The sequence below is a fragment of the Egretta garzetta genome, unplaced genomic scaffold, assembly GCF_000687185.1.
Source record: "Egretta garzetta isolate BGI_Z169 unplaced genomic scaffold, ASM68718v1 scaffold454, whole genome shotgun sequence".
NCBI classification, from domain to species: Eukaryota; Metazoa; Chordata; class Aves; order Pelecaniformes; family Ardeidae; genus Egretta; species Egretta garzetta.
Window position 1 is genome coordinate 307,145 of NW_009259429.1, and position 26,684 is coordinate 333,828.

Consider the following 26,684-nt stretch of genomic DNA (forward strand, 5'->3'; position numbering starts at 1 on the left):
CCCCCGCGCCTCGGGGGCCCCGGGCGGGCCGGGACCTGCGCCCGTTGGGGGGGAAGGCGGGGGGAGCCTGACCGACCTGAAAGCCATTACTGTCAGAACAAATGAATGTAAAGTAATTGCTGAAATACCAAGGGGTCCCCTCAGGGAAAAAAAGAGACGGGCAGTGCGGAAGCTACTTTTTAAACTACCTCCATTTCCTCAGCTACATCTCACCCAGACCAAAGCAAGTTATTTCCCGGTGCTAACCCCCTCTCCCAAAGCCCACGCAGAGAAGGCCCAGTTGGTGACAGGAGCTAGGAACTTCCACAGCCGTGCCGCGCTGCTTCCGCTGGGTGACTTTTGTGTAAAAAGGGGATAAACCAAACTTCAATCGCAATGGCAACACCGATTTTATTTTTTGAAATCCTTCGTTCTAAGTAACTCTTGCTTGCAAAACTCAGCCCCGTAAACGCCGGGTCTCTAATGATTGTATAAAGCCGCTCCATTTCCACAGGCCGCGGCTCTACATTAGCGATAGGCTCTGTGTCCCTAAGGGGTCCTGTGGTACTGCTGAGGGGGGAAAAAATAAAAACGGGCATTCGGATACACAGCATTCCCATGGAAACAAGACTGCAGAATGCAAACAGAGCACATATACAGAAAAATAACAAATCTTTAGGATACATTATCATCCGATACTAAATTATGAAAGACCAAGAAATGTTAGTAACCTTGTTTCTCAATAAAAGTAGGTAGCTTATAACATTTAAGCTCCCCCGTTTAATAAAACCACAGCTGTTTGAAAGTTTTCTATACAAAACCCCAAGCCGCACAACTGTGGAGCTGCAACAGGAAAACGATTTCTCCATCTGACTTGGTTCATATTCTACATTCTAGTAAGCTTTCAGAAACACTAAATTTATTCTCAAACTGGACAGCAAAACTATTCCTAATAACCTAAAATCCGTAACATCAACCTTTCAATACCAAAGTTGAGCCAAGCTATTTGCATAGATATATTTATTCTTAGCTTTTAATACTGCCAAAAAAAAAATTTTTGAACTTAAACATTTGAACAATGAAGTATTTAAAACCAGGTAACATCATAGGAAAAACGAGTTTAATACCACTGGATGTATTTTGGGATAAAATATTTTAAAGTTTTAAAATATAACAAAAATATGATAAAACTATGGAATTAATAATCATAAAGGCTGTAGAACAGTTTTTTGAGGTGAACCCAGGTAAACCCATTTACTGAGACAAAACCACCAATGCAACAGAAGTGTAGGAAGACAATTCCTTATGGTATAGGTATGAAATACTTGCTTAAAAGGGAAGGACATAAAACATTTAAATAGATTTATTTTTCAAGTGTTTACATAAGCCATGGACCAATTTGTTTTAAACGTTGAGTTAAAGGACTGCAAAGACATAGATACAGGTATGTTTAAGGCCATCAGAAAATTTAAATCTGACAATTAACTAAAAGGTAATTCTGAAGACTTATTTTATATGGTAGAAGCATTACTAAAATTTATTCTAAAATCGCATAGCTTCAAGAAAGGAAATACATTTTCATTTAATGAAAGTCTAGTGGATAATTACTAAAAATGTATCTTGATACCAAAATTTCAGGTGTACTCCTGATCCACTACTGAGTATTTGAGCACATTTTATAGAAAAGGAGAAATTGGCCACCATAGTTGGAACTGAGCTAGTTGCACCCATCTGATTATTTGATGAACATCAGAAAATGTGTGTGTGTGGGGGGGGGGGGGGGGGGGGAGAGGGGGAACAGAACCTAGCTTTTAAAATTAATGGGTTAATAACTGCAGCAAGAGCTAACACAGATATATTTAATACAGGACAAGATGTCAAGTTAGGCTGAAGTTCTCTTAAGCACTGCTCAAACTGGCTTTAGGATGTGGATTTCAGAAAACGGATTTCCTTCCCTCCATTAAGGCTAGATCTACAGAGCCACAAATAATTTCAATTGCATTATATTCAAAAAACCTAAGTGGTTAATAGAATAGCACCTCTTCCCTTCAATAAACCCTTCAGAAAATGAGTTTCGCATCAGAAACTGCCATACCACAACAAAAATTAAACAACGCCCAGTTTTTGAAACCCTTTCGGAAGAGAGGCAGAAACCCAAGATGCTTAAGTCTTCCTAGAAGTGTATGAGGGTCAGGGGGTTGCTTTCACACAGAGGAAGAGACACTTAAGTTTCTTTAACAGTCTACTACAGTGTAGATGTCTTCTTTCCTTTCAAGATTAGATGATTTCAATGCAATATCACATCTTAAGCAGCCAGGTGCAGTGGTTCTCAAAAGCATGGAACCTTTCCTCTTGGAAAATGTACCGGCTGGGATGAGAAACATCTGGCTGTAAAAGCAAGCAGTATTTGCAAACTGGGAAGTTTGAAGGACCTTCCCCATCTCCCTCTCACCAGAAAAACAAATCAGCCAAACAGAAACACATTATAATTTAAGCAATTAGCCTTCTTCATGACTATCAGATATGCTAATCTGATGTAAAATAAGGGCATTTCCCCAAAGCTCATGTTAGGTTCTGCCACTGATTCTACGACAGCCAAGATCAGTATGAGACCAAATGCTCAGATGCTGATGTGATGGAACAAAGACATTTTAACAATCTTTTCTAATTTAGAGAAAACCAGAATTAGAAGGAAATGACACAATTTTGCAATGTTTGAGTTTCCAGTACATTTCCAGACAACAACCATATTTAAGCCCAGATTTAACTAAGTAAATAATCTTGTAAGTTCAAAAGGAAAATTTTGTTTGGGATCATTTCCTGCTTGCTCTTCAGATGAGGCACTGATTTTTCTCAGTCCATCAGTGGTGAAGAACACCTACCCACCCCATCTGTAGAACTCACTCAGTGCCAGCTCAAGCAATTAAAACCCCAAGTCCTATCCCTATTCAATGCAGATGGGGTACTGTAAGAACAGGCACACAGATTTGAAAGACTAAAACATAGGCTAATTCCAGCTATAAATTTGTATCTTCATGTATCTCTTTTGCTACTTTGCATACACTTTCATCAAGAACAGTTTTGCATGAGCAAGAGGGATGATCTTTATTTTTCCAGAGGTGACCGGCAGCCTCATTAATGGGGCTGGTTAATGAGCAGTGTTCTCATGCCCCTTTGCATCCTACAGGAGACTTGGGATGGGAGAAAACTGAAGAATACAGCACAATTTTGTCCGCTAAGCCCAGCCACTTCTATCTCAGATGCGCATTTACAATGAACAGTTCTTGCAAAAAAGAGGTTGAAGTCAACTACTTGGCTTCAGCAACGCCAGAACTTAAAAAAAAAAAGAACAGGAGGGTCAAGAGTTTTCTGACCAGTTTTGACTCTTAATTCTGCTGGACCACAAAGATTTTGTCCTGTTTGCTTTTAATCATATGAAGTTTAGCAGCTTTTTTTCAGTATCATTTATCTTCTCAGTAACTTTTCTCTCTCCAAAGTAGCTACTCAAATGTCAGTGGGGGAAAGGAGGAAGCTCAGTCCATTCTCCGAAGACACGTATCAAGGTAACCTGCACCTCGATCAAAGAATCTGCCTGCCTAACAAATAAAAGTCATCAGGACATTTTGAGAAGCCACATTTTTAAGGTCACAAAGTTCTCAGAGTTACGAAGTCCCAGCAGAACACATTAAGAGGTTGTTAATGAGAAGTCAGCATTACTCTTCCAACTACTCTGAATGATGTTATGTGTTAGAGATTGCTATACACAAAAGACAGTATCTTGGAAAGAAAACAGGGGTTGAGTGAAGTCTAGAATTCCCTCCACAGCAGTATCTGCAAGTTGTATTGAACTGTTCTTAAAAAGACAGCCTGTATACAGGAAGAACATCGAAGTGAAACGAAGGACAACATTGACCTTAAGTATGAGACAATAGCTCATGATTTCAGAGTTAAAGTACTTAAGTTGTAGGATGTCTAGGAAGGATCCAAATTTCCCAGACACAGTAACATTAGGTAGAAACATCTGGAAATTTGAGTGATTTTGTAAATTACTCAAGAATCCTTGTATTACAGCTGATGGAAGCAGGATGCTGAAGCTAGAAGTTTGTTCTCAAACACATATGTGTATCTTATTGCAGCCTAGCAATATTAGATAATGAAGCCCCTACCAAAATAAAAATCTCTATCTCCTCATAGTAGCTGCATATGCAAGGCAGCAGTCATAACTAGTCTGCTATGCTCCCAAAAGACTCATTAACAGATCGAGTAAAACCACCAAAGAGTGCAGCTGATGTGTCTACGTACAGGCTCAGAAGTAGCACTTTGTTAGGCTCACTCGCAGCTTCCAACCACAGGCATCAGGCCCAAGCAAATCCTAAAGCAGCACCTAACCAGAACAAATGCAGCTCACCCCCTGGCATCCCAAAAGGGCTCCAAGACAGAACCAGCCTGGACTACCGCTGTTTCCCCTCAACGCAATCACCTCTTACAACTGCCTTTGTTCAAAATACAACCTTTTTCAAAAGACATATCTAGCAGCACTTGTGATCTGGACATAACTCAGATCTAGAGCTTAAAAGCTCCCCCGGACAGGCCAGAAAAACCAGTTAGTGGATCTATGTGCCATACTGGGACTCAAGCCAATTTTCCAGTATACTGTTTATTAGACAGATGTATTGAGATCAAGAGTCAGTGCAAATTCCCAGATTAAACACATCTTATGTATTTTTGAGGGTTGTTATTGTTATAACACATCTCCCTCTATCAGCATACAGCAGAGCAGCTAATCTAAAGACCATTTTCATACATGAAAAGGCTTACAAAGTTGTATCTCAATTAAGAGGCCTCTCAACTACCCAATGTTTTATTAATAAATTTAAGTTAAAAAAACCCCAACAACCCCCAAACCTGAAGTGGAATGTTCTGATCCATTCAGCGGTCTTTAATTCAGTATGCTGCAAGTTTACTGTCAAATTACAATTAGCTATTTAAGAAGCATTTGGTGTGCAATGAAAAAAGCTGAGTAGCTTGTGTTCTACCAACCACTTAGAAAGCCAATGAACAAAAAATGTAATTAAAAAAAATTCACCGTTTTCCTACATCAGTTCAACATTAAAAGGTTTGTCTTTTTATTTTTTTTTCCAGTTAAAAAACAGTTGGGACTATTATCTCAGTAATAGCTTCCTAAAAAAAAAGACAGAACAGCAACTTCTCACTGGACTGCAGTTGATATTGTTATACTGGTACGGAATGTTTCTAAGCCTTGACTAAAACTGCTGCTTCTAGCCATCAGCATCGTCTCAAGATGTCTGGTGTGTAGTATCTTCTTCACAAGCTTATCACTTCTCTCAGTAAAAACATTTCTCAGTTTTGCTCTTCACGCAGAACACGGAGAAGTGATATATATTACCACCTATTCATACGGAGTTTCAGATTATTTCACAATGAAGTCAAAATATCTGACTACAAGTCCTGAAAGTTCAGTTGTGATACAAAGTAGAAATGACCCTCCAAGTGAAAACAACCTTCAGTTTTGTATATAACAGTTAAACAACGCGTAGCTGTTCCTTAATTTCACCTTTCCACAGGTAGGAATTCTTTGATGAGCAATACTTAACATATATAGCACATTTCTTCTTGCACGTGCTATAGAACACAACAGAACTACCAACACCTCTATGGAGGCAGCTATCAATATATTCTCCCCACTGCAGAGAGAGTGCATGTGCGCAAAAGGTAGGCACAAGTGATTTTTCAAAGATTATACCACAAGTATGCAGTAAAACTTGAATAAGACTTGGTATTTTCCAGCTCCTAGTCTTATGCCATTTCTTTTATACATTGCTGCCTTGATGAAAAGGAAAGTCCATTAAAAGAAAAGTTTCCCAGAAGAAGTCACAGCTATTGGAATAAAATCAGAAAAACAGGAGGAGGGTTTGCATCTATTTGGGAAAAAGAGAATCTATCAGGGGAAAAAAAAACCCACAAACCAACAACAACCAACCTTATGAAACGTCACCCCGTTACATTAAATTTGTTTCAGTCGTTGAAAACCAGTGTTCCAGGATACAATTTTTATAAACATGTTTTATTTGTCTTGCTTATACCATTAGAACTGTAACTGCTGGCTGTCATTTCCCTTAAAAGGGGAAATCAATTCAAACACATACTGGTGCTTTTCAAAAGATAGCAATTAAAAGGGCAGCAGCAGCGGGCATTTGAGATTTCTTAAAACCTTCAAGGCTGCAGGAAAGACAAAAGGACATGTGACCAAAAGTGTTATGATTATCCATTAAGAGATTTCCATCAGTACCGGCATCAGTTATTTAGGTGAAAATACAGCAAGGTCAAGTATTAGTGACAGACAATGTGCAAGTCATAAGGAATGATAGAGAATACCAATCCTTACAAAAGTCATTGCTATCAAAGAAACTTAAAGTGTTTCAAAGAGATCTCTAAATACTTCACATCAAATATACAGTGGCCATTCAGGTTATATCTCACATTTGTTGCAAAATTTTGTTGAAGTGCCAAATCAAAGCTTTTTTTTTTCTGCTTTTTTTTTTTTAAAAAAAATTACACAATTACATTAGCAGTTATGCAAGCGATCTTAAATCCTTAGCCACAGTTAACAGGGACCTGGTCATGAGGAGTGCTGTAGCTAAGGGTGCTGCTTCTTTGTCAAAAATTGGCTATAAGCCTATTTGTCTATTTAGGGAAATATGCATCACTACACATCTTTAAACTGTTCAGTGCTTCAATTTAATAAGAAAAAGCTGAAATGCAGTTGCTCTATCAAGCCACACTTCACCTTTTCCATCCTTTCATGGGAACATTAAGTTTTGTCAACTGCCACCACAGTAAATCTTTACGAATTTGCAGATTTTATCCAAATTTGTTACATCGCTTTTATATGTTAGAAGTGAGTCTTTGCTTTTTCCTGCCACTTCAGTTAACCATTGAGATTGGATCACCCTGAAAATTGCCTTTTTTGCTTTACTCTTAGCAAGGGTGAGGAATCTGAATCTCATGTGCAAGGCTCAAGATGATGCTTAGGACAGAACATGCAGAGTAAACGTTGTTTCGTTCCTTTCCATATCCAGGTAATATAAAGCTGGCAACTGTAGTCCTGTCATTATGGGTAATGAAAATAGTCCCTTTACAACAAACTTCCTGTAAGGGAGAACAAATAGATGATAACTCTTCTGGTAACATGTATAGTACACTGGCCAGTGTGTTTTTGGCGTTTAATGTAATCCTGTGAATTTGCTTAATTCACTTGCTGAGCATTCATTTGAGGCATCCCTCTGTTTGGTCTTGGGGGCCCTCCGCGACCTAGAAAACATATAAAAAGGCACTTGAATTATGCATTAAGTCAGGTTATTTTAAAAAAGTTCCTAAAAGCTCCGGTCTAAACTGGGTAAGAATTCTCAGGTGTATTAACTAGACTATATAAAGCTCTAAAAGCTCCTTCAAATCAAAACTCAACAGCACATAACCTGTCCTTAGTTTTCAGCTCTATGCCAGTATTTTTCCCCCGAACTACAAAGCTGTAATCACTTCAATTAAAAATGTAAAAGGAAAAAAAAAATCATGAAGATATGAATGCAAGGCTAAAATTAAACGTTTTGCAGTAATGTAATGAATAATTGGTTTACAATATTTTAAATACAAGTACTGTGAGCTAACTAATCAGGTACTAACTCCCATTCTTCTCTTCCTTAAGAAAGAGACTGCCTGTAGCTCACACTCTCAGTATATGAGATTTGTAGGTCACTTGGGAAACCCCTCTCATGTTTGCCTGAATATCCCTGACAACGAACCTCAAGACTTTTAGTCTTCATTATAGTTGTGCTTCCTAAAACATGCTGCCAGTGTCACCACAGCCTAATACTAGGTCGAACTTCAGGCCCCAGTTTCACACTACAGGTCTTTCAGTACCAGGACAGTCAAGGACAGAAGTCAAAACCAAACTACCACTCAGAACTGTGGTTTCACAGACAGTGCAACGTACAGCCTCGAGCTGTCCTCACTGACAAGACACTCTGGTGGTAACTCAATATTTTCATCGAAATGGCTGTATCAAGACAGAGGACAGCCTCATCGCCAAAAATCTACTAAAAGAACAACTGTGGAAGTAGTGCTGAAAATAACATTTACAATTTCAACTACAGCCTCATTATATATGCGGGGGTTTTTGTTTCATTTTGTTTTTGCAGATGAACATGGGGCAAGCGCTCACACGAAGCTACAGGACAACACATCTCCATAAGCTAAAAGCCACAGCTCTATAGGATCAAGAAACAGACAAGCATGAAGGGAAGTTTTGTATCCTTAGATCAAGAGAGACCTCCAGAACAGATGCAGTAAGACATCTTTTAGTGCAGAATAACATATAATTTTGAAGGCTGACCGCCAGCTCAAGCCTGATGTCTGCCTTATAAGCACGTCTTGCCTGCAAGCTACTAATGCACCTAGTAAGCAGATCTTAAGTCATGATGAACCTCACAAAAACAAAAAAAATCACTTTCCAACAGCTTTCATTAATAAAAGGCAACTAAATAGTTCTGCTACATTTAAAGTGTCAAAAGCAATTGTTGTTTTCTTCTTTTCAGAGAATCCTCATTCAATGGCAAACTGAACTTCCATCACAAGTTCAAAGGATCACAGTACAATTCAAGTCAGAAGGGATCTCAAGAGGTCCTCCAAGTCCAACCCCTGTTCAAAACCATGAGGTCAGAGGAAAGTAAGTTTATTCTTCAACTGTGACCTGCTGAATGAGGAGTGAGGTTGCTTTTTAAAGCCAAACTCCAGAAGTTGGACCAAAAAGCTTCCATTCGGCCCAAATAAATTATTTGATACTCAGGAATTACCTCTAGGAGCTCCACGAGGTCCATTTTGTCCAGAGCCACGTTTGAAATTCTGTTGATATCCATCCTGAAGCAAAGAAATGAAAAAAAGTTACAAAACCTGGGCATTTTGTTATGTTTCAGGAAGCTATTAATTGCCAATAAAATAAGAAGCTTTTAAAACAATATGCGATGATAAACACCTTTAACTTCAACATATAGCATTTTACCAGTGTAATTTAATCTTTGAAAAAAAATTCTTACTCCTAACTAGAACCTAGCAGGTATAATAAAACATACAGTGACTAATTCTCTCTTCAGTTACAGGATATGTTGTTCAATATAAATAAGAAATGTACATAGATATATTTAATGTTCAAATTTTTCAAACGACACAGAGGTCCAACAGATGAATTTGCTGAAGGACCCATCAACAAATGAAGTGACATTCTAATGGCAGGATCAAAATCTATCACCTCATTTGCTTATAAACACTTGTTTGGGGATATGCAGAGTTAGACATTTTCCAGTCAGTCTCAGCTTTCAGCAAACTGAACATACTTCTTCAGAAACTCTAGGCAAATTTCAGAGTAACATCAACATTGCAGAAGGCACGCAATCCCCAAAAAGTTTGAAGTTAAATTCAACAGATTTAAGTTCTTCTTTAAATTTCTTTCTGACAAAGCTGTGAAAATAATTACATTTAAGAATCAGTTCTTTATAATCTTTATAATTCAACCTTGCTGTAGTTACTAGACTAATTCTTTTAGAGATCAATCAGCCAAACAGGACATGTTTCCCAATTATAACCAGCCACTTAATATTCTGCTATTTATAAACATCTGTTTAGAACCTGAAAATTTTGTCTTCGTTAGCAATGAAAAGAAGTCCTCAGAAAAGTTTTCACTGATAGATTTATTTTAGTGCTTTTCTTGGCAGGTACTTTTTTATTCTACTTCTAGACTGCCACAACATAACAGTAGCTTACCCGCTGGTAGTTTGAATAATCCCGGGGAGCATTAAATTGGGGCTGCGTGTAACCACTGTTTGGAGTGTTGGAAAAGGAAGGACGGTAGCCATCATATCCTCCTAAGGAACAGGGTACAAGTCTTTCACTTGGAAATGATAGCCTATTACTTTATGCTACCATATAAAGAAAAGCAGTAAGAGCATTTTACCTAAACTCAAGGAAAAATACCCCTTTAGTAAGTACCATTTACCTGCAAATCAAGCAAATGTTTGCAACATCAGTGCTAATACTATTACAAGAAACCAGAATGAAGACCTAGTAAGAACCAGGAGGAGATTGCAATTCAATGCAGTTCTCTAGTAATTTGAAGTTTGATTTATATAACATTCAATCCAGAACTAATCCTAATACCAGGATCTAGATGTAACAGCTGTTACATTCCAGGCCACAACAGCCAACTCAAGCAAGAAGTTGCTCCCGAGCCAAGGCTGTCCTGAGTGCTGGGAACCATGTCCAAAGATGGCTCCAGTCCCAAGGGTCTAACACTGGGAATCCAGATCAGTTTTAAGCAGGCAAGAAGTGACCACTGCATTCCCTACTACAATCAGTTTTATTTTTATTATACACATTTCTCCTCTACTCTCCAACCACAAGAGGAAGAGAATGGGGCAAAAAACCCACAGTACCATATCCATTAGTCTAATTCCCTAATACCTGACAAGGAAACAGTCTCTCTCCCCCATTCTAACATACCCATCTTCATAACATTGACAGCCACATATATCACCTCCAGGAACAAAGGAAGTTCTCATATTTATCCAGAACTACAGTATCATTCCTCTGCTCCTGGTAATTCCCTCAGAGTAGTAACTTTTGGACTTTTTTGTTCTTATATTTCTACATTATCCAAACTACTCTCAATATGATGAAACATGGAACTCTTTAGAATACTCTGCTTCTACCATAACTGGAAATAAAAAACATTTTTGAAATACCAATTGGCATCTGAATTCCTCACTTGATGGTTGTGAAATTCTGTTGGATAAAACAGAAAAAATGCTTCTTCGCTTACATCCTAGTAGGAAGCCTCATCAAACACCTAAAAATTCAGTTGCTTGTTAGCTGAAGCAAAGGGAAATTTTACTACAAGTTTAAATACCTTACAGAGATACCACTACAGCACAAAAACAACAGTAGGTGAGTTTAACCCTTGGTATCCCAACACAGTGTTTCTAGAAAGTAGTAAGTAAAAGTCAAATGACAAGAGTTTAATGAAGCTGTTTACCTCTAAATCCATTCGCCGGTCCCCTGTAACCATTCATTAAGCCACGAGCCCCACGTGATCCACCACGAGACACTCCTCGACTGTTATAGTAAGGCTGACTGTTGCGTGGAAAGCCAGTATTCTGTTGGGGAGGTTGCTGGTGGTTACCCGCCACTTGATGAGTCTGGTCCGGGGAACCATGGTAAGTACCAACCACTACATTGGAAGTGGAGAGAAAAAATGAAGTATAAAAGTCTACATTTGTTTATTTATGTTCCCATGTATGCCCTCTCCAAACTCAACATTCAAAGCTCTGAAATACCATTGAACACATCAATAAATGCTCACCAATTCAAAGAAAAATAATCTGCAGCATTAAGCGTCAAGTTTACTAGTCAGATATCCCACAATATTAAAACAACTCAGAAACAGCAGAGTCAATTAAAGTCGGGTGTCAAGAAGTCTCTAGTTTAAGTTCAACGAGTATTCCTTATGTAGGTACAATTCTCCTGTGCTATTTCAAACTCTTTAAAATTTAATCAGCAACATACACTCTGGAAAAAACAGTATGAATAAGTTAACCCACTTCTGTAACTTCATCCCCTCTGAACTGGCAGAGAGCCTCTAAGAAATCTTGGCTTTCACTTTAACTAAATCCTCTCTCTTAGGTCTAGCTGTGCTGACTAAGGTGAGATCGATGGGAACTTTTTAACAGAGCTGCCGTTTTGGCTGTACGGGCTGGGGGAACCTTTCTTCACACAGTACATGTAAATCAAAAAGCCAGAGCAGGATGGATAGCTTGAGACTATCTGCATCTTTGAAGTAAGACTGCCACGTGAAGTAAGGTATGCCACGATATCTTCACAGGAATTGTCAGGAATTAAGTGGATTACAAAAGCAATCCAAGGGCTATAAGCTCAGTAAGTGTAATAAAAGATAGAATTCTGTATGTAAGAGCAAAATAGCTGTAAAATTTAGCCTAACACCAATTGCTGAAGCAAGACCTCAAAGAAAATTGTCAAGTGGTAAAGCCCCTCTCGTATGCAGGAGAGGAAGATTTCTCCATCATCCAGAGAGCACAACTTTATGTCTACTTCACTCAGCCACAGAGTGCTATGGAACTTTTTCACAGATCCTCCCTTCTCCTCAACTTCCCTATCAATTCTCATGGAATGCATGAAGTGGTCATCCTTTGAGTGTTTAATTAGTGTGCAGTTTTTGTTGTAAGGCCACTGCACTTTCTGTTGTAACAAGAGTTACATTTACTCAGTTGTTAATATTAAGCATTTAGTATTGCATGGCCCCCCTTCAACAACCATCCTTCCCAGATTGTCTTTCTGCCTTGCACTGCATATGGCTCAAAAACCATATAGACAGACAACAAAAAGTTGATTCTCCCTCTTCTCATTCACTCACCCCAGTATCCCAGCTTGCAAGGAAGACAAAATTAAAGATCATAATCAGTTACAGAGAAAAAAGACCAGCTCTTTTTCCTTACTCCACCTCTAGTGGTTGTTAGCACTGCACCCTTGTCAACTCTGTCCTGTGTTCTTCACTCAAAATCTCTCTTCTGCATCTGCAAATTTTATCTCAGTGGGAAGCGAGAAGAGTGCTGGGAGAAGAGTAGCTTTGTACACAGACTTTATTTTACTGTTGGTTATTTTTTTTTTTTTTGAAGTTGCTAACTTGGAAAGCGTTTTACCTCCTGTGTTCTTACCATGTCTAACTGATTTTAGCAAAAGGTTTTAGATCTCCATGAACCTTACATCATCTGTGACAAGCAGTCTATTTTGTTCTCAATTCTAGCCTCCTATTTCCTTTATAAAATGTCATCTCAAATAGTCCCTTTTTTTTTTTAAAGCAAATTTAAGGATCAGCCAACTTTAGTATCAGCAGAGCAAGCACTCTACTATACTGCTTTCATCTTTAGAATAATCCTCAATCGTGTTCATGTTTTTTTTAAATCCATATAAAGCTGAATCAAGTGAGAAAATTCTCTTAACAGTTGGAGACATGTATACTCAATTTCACCCCCAGACAGATAATCAAACAGAGACAGAAAAACAAAAACCAGGTACTGTTCCAGGGAAAGCTTTGCAAGACTAGGAACATTTAAGAATGTGACCTACTTTGCTACATCACCTATGACTTCACAGCCCGATCATCTGCTCTACTCAAGTTACTGCCATTTTAATTTTTGCTAAAATAAGTTTACCTGTCTGGAGTTGTTCTTGCTGAAGATCTGATTGTTCTACTTGGTGAGGCTGATTGGAGAAACTCTGGTTGTAACTGGCCTGGTACTGATTTTGCTGCTTAAGGGTTTCTGGCTCATTAACAGGAGGAACAGGTGCATTCATGTTGAATACCTGTAACATTAGAAAAACAGCTCTCTGGTCCCATTTATTTTTTACAATTCCTCCTTGCCTCATGTAAAGAAGTATGCGAGTCTGAGAAACATGAATAAACAAAGTCATGTAATTACATAATCATAGAATCATAGAATGTTTTGGGTGCGAAGGGACCCCAGAGGTCACCTAGTCCAACCCCCCCATTACATGACCAATTCCAGTATTTGTGTTAGAACACAAGGAATGACGACCAAAATAAAGGCATTCAACATTAAATTACTACTTACTGTTTGCATGGATTGGAATGGAGCTGCATTAACATTGATTCCGCTGCTATGCAAAGGTTTGCTAGATCCAGCCTGGAACACCTGTGGCTGGGACACAGTGGGAAGTGATGACGATGATGGGGTCTGGTCTGCATTCAGTGACATTGAAGCCTAATAATTAAAACAAACAACATTTTAGCAGCTTTTGAGTAATACCAAAAATTTAATTTAAAAATTTCACTTTAAAAAAGTGACAAAGCCTCAGGTTCACCTCAACAAATGAGTATTTTCTACTTCAGCTGAACAGCCTCATTCACAACAGCATAATGGGAGAGGAAAAACCTAGCAGTCTTCTTCCTCATTAACTTGAAACACAACTAGAAAAAAACTATTGGGGAAAATGAACAAGTTTCTGGGCTAAGTACTAGCCAATGTAAAAAAAAAAATCTATCACATTTCCTAAGCCAACAGCACTGATGCTCATACACTGATGTTGGCACGTTGCTTCTAACTTCAGTTACAAGTCTTACTGTGAAGGACTTACTGGTCCCAGACAGGCTCAAAATTTTGAAATTCAACAGAACTGAAGCAGCCCTATCAATAGGTAACTAAAAATTACAAAACTTTATTTACAGAGAAACACAGACTAACATTTAATCACACCTGCAAGCAGAGTCCTTCCCACCCCTGTGAAATCTGACTTGCCTGAATCTGGTCAATTGATTCTTTCTGTGGCCGTTGCTCTGTTGTGTGAGAAGGCTGATACATGGGTTGGGAGGCTGTATAACCCTCACTTGTAGAAGAAACCAGGGGAACCTGACAAAATAAATCCCAAAGCCCCCGAAAGTCAGCTGATGCTCACACATAGTTTTATAAAAATTATCAGAGAACTCTGGAATGAACGATACTCTCTAGTAAAAGTTATGTATCCCAGCAAATCTTTACAACCATTAAAAATTAAGTACTTTTTAACAAGTGGAGGTTTAACCACCTCATCTTGACATATACTCTAACATGACACACTACCCACCCTCCACCAGACTGTATTCTCCGAGTATTTCTGAATCAGTTGGACACATATTTGCCTTTACTGAAGAACACCCTTCTCCTCCTTTCCTTATGCAACCCCAACTACCATTACAATAAAGCTGGGGCAAGACAGACACAGAGAGAGAAATATATAGAAGTTTACATGAGAGAACTCCAAGCTCATACACAAAAAGAAAAGTGCTGGTTTCCAATGGACTGAATTTGCTCATTTTACAGCCTCTGCTCTTCTATACAGAGTCCAGTACTACTGCTTGCAAGATCCCCAAGGGAATTGTTGGCAGCACCAGTTGAGGTAAGGAAAATAAGAAAAAAAAAAAAAAAAAGAAAATCCATTGGAGTAAGTCACAGATATCATTTAACAGTAAAATGAAAGCTAGAGAGGACTCACTGCAAAAAAAATTGTTCTATACCTACAAAACAACAAAACCGATGAGTGTACTAGCACTTCAGCAGGTATGTACAGAGGAAACTCAAGAAAAACCCAACATGTTCCTGTTTCTATACAAATTAGTGACTTAAAACTTGTGGACCCAATCTGGAGAAGATAAAGCAAGCAATTTATACTACCATCACTCTGAGATACACTTTCTATCCCAATTTTTCTTTTGGTTTTCAAATGCCTGCAGAGATCAGATTCACAACTTGAGACCAGCAGAGTCCTTCAGAGATGCCACACGTGCTTAATACAGAATCAGGAAGTTCCTTAATCACTAGGCAATTCAGTAAGAAACTGATATATCTTAAATAAAAGGTGAATACATAATTTATACACTGCAAAAGCATGTTTAAAGAGATCCTACTTAAACAGAAACTGCATGAAAGCTCAACTTAAAACAGCATTCAAACTCATTCTGATTGCTCTACAACTCCAGTATTAAAATATCATTCAAGCAAGCAACCTGGACTCCTTAGCAGAACAAGTCAACAACATAAACTAAGTAGTTAATCCAATGAATCTGTTTGTGGTCTGATGCCCACTTGAACAGATACAGACTGCCCTTTAACCATGTTATTTTGGTTTGGGCATTTCTGTCATAAATAAGCAAATAAAGGACAACATGCTTCTATTTACCACACATGGTTTAACACGAAAGAGAACACTATCAGGCAAAGACTGACATGTCAGGTTAGCAGTCCATCTTGAGCAGAACACGGAGAGAAACCACAAGTTCAACTGCTATGTCAGGACTCCACAGAGCAGCATTCCAAAGTTCTTCCTCTCCATCATGAAAAAACCCACTTGAAATTTATGACTGTCACATGGGATACAGATTTTAAGTGACAGCAGCCTAACACACAAGCACATGCAAGTCAATTTCTGAAATGAAAATCACATCTACACAGCAAATTTGAAGACTGAGGTGAATTCCACAGACTGAAAGAACTGACAACTGCCGAGAAGTCCATACCGGGCCATTAGAATGAGCAGCGCAAACTGCAACTGCTACCGTGCCTGTGCCTTTCAGGTTAAGAGGCCTCTAATTCTAAATGCTGTTTCCTCAATAAACTCATACTTCAGCCTTGAACCCAGCAGTTTTCCAAACAGGGTAATGCCTGATAAGACTCCATTACAGAAAATCTGCAACGTCTGCATAGCATAAAAACTGTATACAGCAATGCTTGTAAGTGACAATGCTGAAAATAGAGATAACCTATTTCCCAAAATCAGAGCCTCAGCTGTTTCTTCAGTTTCTCATACAGTAGGAATTAAATCCTATTATAACATCAATCAAGACTAAAATAAATTTAAAATCCAAAATACAATTTACTAAACATGTTACCTGTGTAGCTTCTGGTTGCACAGGAACCTGATTAGGCTGGGCGAGTCTTGACTCGGCATGAACTAAAGTAAAATAATTTCACTTATTACACAATGTGATCAAACCTTTTACAGAATAGCATAGCCATCTTATCTAATTCAGTTATTTGAGAGCCCATCATCATAAAGATGATTATACCTTTGGCACGACAAAGCTATACTCAAAATACCAATTACCATTTCCATGCAAATATTTTTTTTCCAGTTGTCCAAAATAATCCAGCAATTTCTGAAAGCCTAAGCAAAACTGCATTTTGTCCATTTAAAAGAGTTTGAAATGTTCCACACTCCGAAGCAAAATCTAGAAGTGAGAATTGGAAGCCTACAAACAGTACACTTCAAATGTGCAATCACATTTCTGAGAAAAAACACACTTTAACAGCACTGCATTATTACTTGTGATGACCCCTTAACTATGTAGCAGTAACTCAAGCCTTTCTAACAGCTGACTTGCAGGCTTCCCCAATATTTATGTTTAGGATTTACCATTACAAACCTGGAGGGCAAACCATTTGTGGCATGTCCAAATTCTGTGCTGGATTCATGGGCTGTGCAGATACAATGGCAGGATCAAGCGTTTGGTTCTCAAACTCCAGCATAGAGTCCTGGGGGGGGGGAAAATCACCAAACCAAATCCAATTAACTGTATTTTAAAAATCCTAACATTCAGAATACAGAAGTGACCGGGTCACAATAAAGGAAGCTTAGTCTGCAGCTACATAACTGCTGGGTTTACCATATATTTTACATCAATTAAGATACCAAAAATTCCAAAACGTGTTTATCACAATAAAAATTCTGTCCATGTATAAAAATCAGAGCTTATCTCACAAACAGTAACTGGAGGGAGATTTTAATAGCCAGACAGAATAGGCAGCCATCTATTCTTTATACTAAATTAGCACTTAGTAGGAAGAAACAAGAAAAAGAACATAAGATGCGTATGCCTCGTTACCAAGGTGTCTATTCTTTTCTTTGTGGAGGAGGAGAGGCTTTTTCTGATATATTCCGTTACCTCCCAATGCACTTCTAGTTGTTCTAACTTTAGAGGTTAAAGGAGTGCCTTCAAGAAGCGACCCAAAAAGCATTCTCTTCATGTGTTGTACAAGCTTTTCATAACACAAAATTTGGAGCTAGCTTACAGAAGGGGTATTTTACAGCTGGTCTCACTTAAGGAGAATACACTACAGCAGCCAGTGATGCGTAACTTTCTGCCTTCTCTATAGATGTAGTACAGATGAGGACTGAAAAGCTAAATAACATTCTAATTGTACTTTGACAGCAATACAGGTTTGCAGGCTTTGGATGAGATCTCACCATACTACACAGTCTGCAAGACCATTGTATTGATGGACTCTTTAAAACTGTGACTAGCAGCCAGAAAGTGCTATTTTCTTTCTTTGGTTCTAGCTTCACAGCACCACAGTAGGTTCATCATACCTGCATGAAGTTATATGGGCCCTGCATCTGCGCCATAAGGTCCTGTACTCGCTGTCTTCTAACAAGAGGATCTGCTTGAGCCACAGTAGTGAGCGTGTGAGGTTCGGGAACTGGAGGAGACGTAGCTTGTGTCTGTTGCTGCAGTGAATTTACAACCTAACAAGAAACAAGCAACCGACTGAAATTTCAGCTTAAGATAACAGTGCACAGAAGTGGCTCAGTAGTTCTTGAAATTTATGTCTATTGCCTAATTCCATTATGATCGTAATTACTACAGTGCTCTTGAAGAAAAATACTATGTCCTCCTGCAGTCATGCCAATACCGGTGGCCAGCTAGTGATCTGAGCACTTCATAGGAGGAGAAAGCTTAGAGACTGTGCTGTATTTACCTTCCATCCACTCTATTCCCCACTAAGAACAACGCTAACAAAAAATTCGTTCAATATTACGGTGATTTTTTTAGAGCAGGATTTGAGACAGCAATTTATCAACATTTGGAAATTTAAAGAAAGTCAAGGAAAAGTAAGTTTCAGAAATATGCACACATGGAAAACAATTCTTTTCTCGTACCTTTTTGGTAAACGTAGGTACAGTCAGAATTTTTTTATCTTTTTTAAGACTTAAAAATTTCAAATTTTCATAGCCACATCTAGACCCGAGTCCTCAAGCGTTATCCTAGCTAGCTGATTTATGGTCTCAGAGAACAGCAGGCAGCCTTGCGTGACGGGAAGATTGCAAGACAGCACGAAGGCGGGACACCAGAAACCCAGAAGCAGAAGCACAGCTTACAGTGGGCAAGAGAGCTCAAATTTACTAGACATATTCCAATATGGTGCACATAAACAAAGGCATGACAAACAGCAACATGCTTTCAAATACCACCTTATAAAAGACAGCAGAGCAACCAGGGAAGTCGAACACGAGCATCAAAAACCAAAGATCACCAAATAGCTTGAAAACAGATAGTTACAAGGACAGCTGAGCTGCACAAAGTAGCACTTTCTTATTCCTAACCAGTTTTGCTCTTTAGGCAACTCCCATAATACAGAAGTGCTATTTTCAATTTGCATTCAAGTCAACAACTGTCCTTTAAAAAGAAGATAACTGTCAGTAACTTGGCTATTGCTTCTCTATTCCCATGAGCTTTTCACTATTAGTATCTTCCAGATAAACAGGTAAGCCTTAAACTTACAGTGGCACAGGATGTAAGTTAGCATACATGCACCTGCAGTTCAAAATATTTATATAAAACATCTGGTTTCTCATTAGAACTGCAGTAGACAGATTTTTGTACAGCAGTCATGACGAGTGACAAAACAGTCCCATTTTAGACCAGTTCTATAGTCACAGGTCTGAACTTCAAACTTGAACTCCCTCTATCCACCCTCAAAGCCCGTAATTTTTTTTTCCAACTTCTCAAAGACTACAGCACTTTCCAGTATGCCTACTCCTTGCTTGGATTGACAAACATTGTTTGTATGTGACATTCTGCACACACAGCTGCCTCACAAACTCCAATGACTCTGTCCTTGACCAAATCCCTAGCCATGTGTAATAAAATTTTTTTAAAAATTAAAAAAAAACCAAACAAAACTAAAAAACAACCACAACCTGTGTTCCTCTTCAAGATTCCCTTCAGATCCAAATCTCCACTACTAGCCATCCAAAGAGAAGCAATGTGACAGTTCCCATGGAAGTATACCCTAAGGCTGTCCCCGCTGGAAAACAAGCACAACTGCTCTGCTGTATTACACTGTCCTCAAACTTCAAGTTATGGACTGTTTCCAGATTAAGAATTAAGACCCATGAGTGGAATTATTTGGTTTTTAACTGTTATTTAGAGCAAATATATAGACCTCTCTCACATTACAAAGCTTTAAAGTGAAAGTAAAGAAAAAAGCAAGCCAGATGACTAGGTAGAACTTGGGAGGTAAATCCAGCAGCTACTCATCTCCTACATAATTAGTATCAAAAATGTACTCAATTATTTGTGTACTATCACTCAACTTATTAAGTCCAAGTCACTCGTAACAATTCAGTATCTTCAAAAAAACCAAGTTGATGGAATAATCAAGAACACCAAACGGGCAAAATTTTTTCAAACATTTTCCTTTTTCACAAAAAGTACAGTACAAACTTCAGACAGCATTTAGTACTTTACATTGTCTTTTTCAAACCTCTTAATGTCAAAAGAACTCTTTAGGGTCTATTCCTTTAGTCTTACTATCACTACCAGGTACTTTGAGCTATTATAATCATAGTAAGATGAACCTACTAAAAAGGTTCAAAGTTTTGCATAGTAAGTTGCCAATGGACAGGCTGTAGTTCTAAAGTTAACAGCTTTCTAACAATCTGCTGCATTAAAAAAAAGAAAAGTATTGGGACTACTCAAGTATAGGGATCATTATTCAAAAATCAGATTATTACCCAACCATACATCTCCATTCATCCTGGGGGCATAGCAGCAAAATGAAACTTTTCTTTTAGGAGAGCTGAACCTCTCTGCGGAATAGGATTTGACTCCTCAAACTTCACGCTCACCTTCCGACATCCTGACTCCTGACACCCTGCACCTTGGCCTCCTCAGTATGCAGAGCTGCCCAGACACAATCAGAGGGGAATGACAGGATAGAGAAGGCCAGGGGGTAATGGAGGAGAGGTAAAACTCAGTTTCATGAGACCACAAACCAACCAGAATGAACTTGTATTCTGGCACTCACAGAACAGAGTTTCCAATTCTACACAAAATACACACATCCATCCAAAGTGCCATAATCTAAGACACAGAGAACTTTGTATACAAGCAGATTCAGGAACTTATGACAAAGGAAACAGTTCAAAAAAAAAAACAAAAAACCACACAACAAAAAAAACACCCCACCAAACAAAAAACCCACCACCACCAAAAAGCCCGTACAGAGAAAACCCCTACTATTACCAATAAAGGACATCTTCACCAAAATTAAAACATCATATAACCCAAATGCAAATACACTTCGAGAATTCACGATCAGATTGTTCAGTTTAAAACTTACGGAAGGCCCAAACATAAATGTAAACATACCATACCATCGAAATCCTGAAGGTATCACACCTACTTGATGGTTACTGAAAAAGTTTGTGATAGCCTTCCTCTTCATAAACGAGGCAAATCTTCTGCATAAGTGTTCTCTTTCAGAATGCTATCAGCTTCTGAAGTTAACAGCTATCATTCACAGATTTTATCATACTAATGCCACAACTACCTTGAGCTGAAGAGCACAAAGGCTCTACACAATGCATATCAGCACCTTCCCTAAGGACAATTCAGGAACGAGGAATGAGATTTTGGGGCCAGCAAGAACAGCAGGAGTCATTTCAAAGACAGTTATTCTCAATTTCCCCTTTTTGTTTTAGATCTGAGAAAATAAGGTTCTTAATTATGAAGAAGCAGTCTTCAACTTTAATTTTGTCTAAATAGCTCATCAGTATATAGTCCAAGAAATTGGGACAGAAAAAACTGGCGTATATATGTTTTGTACTGTTCTATGAAAACAAAGCTAATATAATCCAGATTTAGCTGACTAGTAAAGACATGGAAAATTAAGTTTCTGAAATCGATCCGATACAAAACTACAACCTGAATTACTTTCCCATACTAGTACAATTACTGCATATTGTTATTATTCCCATGAGGAAGCATCAGAGTTTTCAACTGTGCAATACACAGTCTTACAGTTTAAGAGCAGAGTGAATCACAACAGGCTTCAATCATAAGGACATTTCCTATACTCTCATGCCTTTATCCATACTACATACTAAGAACTACAGAGAACTGAACCTCTAAGCTACTCTGAACACTTGACAGAAACAGAGATGTAATTTGGGCATAATTCAAGACAGATCGAAGGCAATCAAGCATTAACTTTAAAATACCGTGTCTTGCAAGAATACCCCAATCAAGCATGACTTTAATATGTGGGGTTTGAGGGTTTCTTTGGTTTTAAGATTTTTCTTCAATCACATTCAATAGCAGTGACATTTCAGGGTTTTTTTAAGGGAATGGAATACTATGACAAGATATTAACAAAACCTTTCACATACATGGCAAAGTTGTCTAGCTAAATCTAGAAACCTCACACCCATCTTAATTATCATTAAATCTCTTGGTGGTCTTTAACACCCTAAGATATGAATTTCAGCCAGACTGAAAGTAAAAATCAGATAGATTAGATCATCAGATCAAAATGGCTGCTCTCTTTTTCACCACTTGAAGAGATAGTGAACACTTACTCCACACCTACACTTAGAAGAGTCTGAAGACACCAAGGAAGAGAGTCTAAAAAACTGACCATCTGTAATTTGCTGCTGCAGAAGGCTAATCTGCATCAAAAATTAAGTCTCTAGCACGTGAAAGATGCTGCTCATACCTATTCCTAACAGGTGGATACAACCCAAGTTCCAACATACCAAACACTTGAACAACTCCATGTGACTCCTCCTTTCTGGTTCGTGAAGAACACAAGTTCTCTTATAATAAAACGGACTTGTATGTGTAGTTAAGCCTAGAGCCTAAACTACTAAACTGGGAATGGCTCCCAATAGCCACATACCACAAACATCACAAGTGAACAATCACTCAACTGCCAAGTAGTAACAAGTTAAATACTTGAAGAACTATAGTTGTTGAAAGCAGAGACATACAAACAAGCATATTTTAACACCAAATTATGCGCATATGCAACCTGGAGTAAATATTAGTTGAGATACTAATTTTCAGCTCTCTCTCCATGGAACTGCTCAATGAAATGCACAACTATGCCATGCTGTCAAGCAGCTGTGTAGATAAATTTAAATTCTACATTTGCAGCAAAGTTCTCAAAAAAAAAAAAAGCCTTCAAAAAAAATCTTGTAAGTCTTTTTAAACCTAAGACTTCTAAGCCCCGTTTCCCAAGCAAGCCACTATTGAACAAAAGCAAGTTCTCCACCAACTTAGCCAGCGTGCGTAGTTTTTATTTTAGGTACTCCTGAGCTAAATATGAAATTGAAGAATGAGTAGCGAGTCCAAGCCTACTTAAATATATGTATTTTTATATATACTGGGGGAGAAGGGGTACAACACTAAAACCTAACGTGAATTGCGAGTCAGCGGAAACAGGGATTGCAATTTTACCTGCAGTACACAAGATCTTACCTCAACCGTTTCAACTGTCCACTCATCTACCTGTTCCTTCTCACTACTGCTGAACTGAGTCTCTGCCATGAATTGTCTGTTTACATACTAAAATAAAAATAAGAAAGGGTATGAAAGTAAAAGTAAATGGCATTAAAGCTATACAAAATGACAATCTTTCCAGTGAATAATACCTCAGTTGATTCAACTTCAGTTGGTTCAGTAAATTCTTCTGCTGGATCAGGTTCTGTAAGAAAAATATATCATTTATGTGGAGAGGAAAAAAAAAAAAACCCAACCCAAAAGACATGTTAAAAACCTAGAAGACACAAAGTTAGATGAAAAAATCTCCTCCAACAAAAGTGGAGTTTTGAAGAAGTGTAATGCAATTTTGCAGTCATCACTTATCAAAACCATTTACTTTAAAGAAGTGTTATAGACTTACTACACAGGAAGTACAGCTAGGTGCAAGAATGCATGGACACACTCTTACTCCTGAGTGACATTAATACCTAATATTAGAAGCTTGCTATACATTAAGGAAGGAGTCGCCTTGTCAGACATCTTCAAGGGGATTTAGATTAGATCTGAAATTACAGCCTCAATATTGCTGACTTGTACAGTTAAGTATCTGCTAGGTTCAGAAACAAACCTAATGTTAGAAGATAGATGAAGAGGAAACTTGTGTCTCAGAATGAAGAAAATAAAAACAGAACCTTAACAGAGTATTAAGTAATAACAAAGACTTCCAGTTTTGAATTAAAAAAAAAAAATCACATTGAATTCTTGCTATGGAGAGCTATGTTCAGTTACCCCAAGTTTCAATTTTCTCCACAACACATTCAAAAAGAAAAAAGATCATAAATTTTTTTTTCTTCACATTTGGAACGATATTCTTGAGTTTCTTAAGTATGTAAGCATACTCTTTGCTTCAAAAACTGTTCCCTTCCAACAAAATATTTAACTGGTGGGAACCACTGAAAAATGGAAAAGCCTCAGGCAACCAGAATTTTAATCTTTAATCATTTTAACTCTACAGACACACAAAATTTTGTTTATAAATCATAATGAGAAGTTCTATAGGAAAACAAATAAGAAGAGATGTTGGCAACAATATTCATTTGCATAAACCTGCTTAAAAATAATTTCATTGTCAGCCTGGGTTCTTATTTCAGCAAGTGACATACCGGACAGAAAAATGCCAGAAGATGTGTTCAAAAGCAAGTACTACTAAGCGACTTTGTTCCTTCATTCAGCTGACACTCCGCAGCTGGAACAGTAAACCTTTCCTTACGATGGAAGACATTAACCATGTGATCATTAGAAAGGATTATGGTCCCTCCAAAGAAGTAGCTGGCAAGAGTCAGCCTTACAGAACTCTTCTAGAACACAGCTCTGCTTTTCTTTCCTTGTGTCTCAGAGCAGGGCTGAACAAATGATTGACTGCCCCTGTATGTTCTCTGGCTAGATGTATACCCCATTATAAAGAAATGACAGTTCTATTCAAAACACTAGTATACCTGAAGAACTCAGAGACAGGTGCTTCTTTGTGCTTAAAACTGCATTTTGAATTTAATCATTCTGATGAATCCAAAGAGACGAGACAGTATAACACAAACAAACACCCTAGTGTCAGGGATCTTCATATTCTTACCAGCTTCTACTACAGTGTCTTCTACTGCAGGTGCGGGTGTTGCCTCTTCTTCCTCACACAATCCATTCTGATGGTTATGGGTGCTGTCAAAGTAACCAGTTTGAAGAATACGTTCAACAATCTCCTTTAGCGCTTTATCTAGGAAAACAGAAAAGTTAAAATTTAACAGAGACTCAATCCTAATCATCCTTTCCCTCCTTCCTGAGATCCCACAAAACTTTGATTAACCTTTTTCCGGGAAGATGTTGCTGCCCCAAGCTAGCCCACAGACACTACTGTTACAGAATTACTTCTGTCTTACTAGCTCATACTAAATCAAACAATAAATAATCAACCTACATTCACAAAAATCTGAAGGGCAAGGAGAATCTTGAGAGTATATAAGACTCCTCAGAGTGAGGTAGAGTTTATGAATTTAATTACCATACTTTTATTCCTGCTATTTCAAAAATCTCTGCTTGCTTAGTTTCAGTTTGGAAAGTTTTAGGAACTCAATGAGGTTTCAACTGTAACTGATTTATTTGTTATTTCCTAAATTAAAAAACCTTACTTAGAAGTCAATTTCTTGCAAAACAACTGTCAGTACAAACACATTTACACAGGTACCACCTTCACAAAGGCTCTTCCCTTGAGGTGAAGAGGCTCAGAACAGCCTTCGTAGGCAAAACAAGCACAAGCTTGCACTCAGTGCCTCAGATGGACACTGTGGTATCTTAACCCAAAACCAAATCACCCATGTTGGCCAGGCAGCATTACAAGTGTCTAGGCCAATCAAAACCAAAACAGATTCACAATGGAAGATTCACAATGCATGTCTGGCAAGTGATGAACACTGTACAAACCAATACATACACACAGAAGAGGAGAGAAATACACTAACTTTCATCCCTATTATAAGACAAAGCAAACCAGCAATGGCTGCCAATGACATCACTAAAAGCTCAGCCTGAAATCCAGATAGAAAACCCAGCCCAACTTTTTCAGTCAGAGAATGACTAGGTCTCTAAGAATTATACATCAGCTCTCTCCTGAAAACTATCCCCAAACCTTCTCCTTCCTCCAACTCTAAAAAACCCCCCCAAAAAACCCCCAAAAAACGCCTAAGCAAAAAAACCCCAGCCCTCCCCCCAACCAAAACCAACCAAACAAAAAAATGCAAATGTGGTACACATCTTTGGGCTCTTATAAAGATCTAACACCACACCATTTCAGACTTGAGTTCTTGCACAAAACATATTAAAAAAAATACTAAGCTGGCACCACCTCACAAAATCTAATTTCAACAATGTAAAGAATTTGAAGTTTCCTATTCTGCCACAAACAAGGAAAATCTTATCACCACTAAGGCCACAATATCTTCCAATGTCCTGTGTACCATTCCTCAGTAACGCAGATTAGATAACAATTGCAATACTATCATTCCACTTCCTATGAATAGAACACGAAAAACTCAACAGCTTAATTTTACTGTAATATAAGGACAACTGACTTTTTTTTTAAAAAGGGGGAAAGCTGTTAGCCATTTTACCTACAAAATTTTACCTTTCCTATTGATTTCCAATTAAAAGACTTCAAAAATTCCCCATGATACAAGAAACATATTGTCTAGCAGAGCCATTTTCTTAAGGTCTAATGTTAGAAGCTGCGTATTCATGAAAATGTACATTTCTGCAAGAAAGCAATACATCTGAAGGATCACACCCCGATTTACAGAGTTAATCAATCAAAACAGGGCAAAACCAGAAAGCTTTTTTGCAGGAGATGAGGGGGAGCAGAACATCACACTAAATAAGGCCATGCCAGTTTATAGATTAGGTCATATTATTGACAAAAGCTCCTTGTTCACTCTTTTCCAGAAAACAAAGAATTGCTACTAAGCACCACCAGCAGCAGACT

At 38.1% G+C, this 26,684-nt stretch overlaps 1 protein-coding gene across 1 annotated transcript in view; it reads right to left on the bottom strand.

Moving 5' to 3' along the window:
* Positions 1-2,635: 2,635 nt before the first annotated feature.
* Positions 2,636-26,684, bottom strand: part of CAPRIN1 (cell cycle associated protein 1) — a 33,178-nt gene continuing 9,129 nt past the window's right edge. Inside the window, exons 6-18 of the mRNA XM_035892622.1 lie at positions 24,789-24,926; positions 23,329-23,381; positions 23,156-23,242; positions 17,983-18,138; positions 17,039-17,147; positions 16,505-16,566; positions 14,379-14,489; positions 13,695-13,844; positions 13,275-13,425; positions 11,081-11,275; positions 9,814-9,914; positions 8,850-8,913; positions 2,636-7,311 (exon numbers count right to left, since the gene is read on the bottom strand). Of these exons, the coding sequence (XP_035748515.1) occupies positions 7,247-7,311; positions 8,850-8,913; positions 9,814-9,914; positions 11,081-11,275; positions 13,275-13,425; positions 13,695-13,844; positions 14,379-14,489; positions 16,505-16,566; positions 17,039-17,147; positions 17,983-18,138; positions 23,156-23,242; positions 23,329-23,381; positions 24,789-24,926 (1,442 nt within the window). The 3' untranslated portion in view covers positions 2,636-7,246. The remainder of the gene's footprint in view (positions 7,312-8,849; positions 8,914-9,813; positions 9,915-11,080; positions 11,276-13,274; positions 13,426-13,694; positions 13,845-14,378; positions 14,490-16,504; positions 16,567-17,038; positions 17,148-17,982; positions 18,139-23,155; positions 23,243-23,328; positions 23,382-24,788; positions 24,927-26,684) is intronic.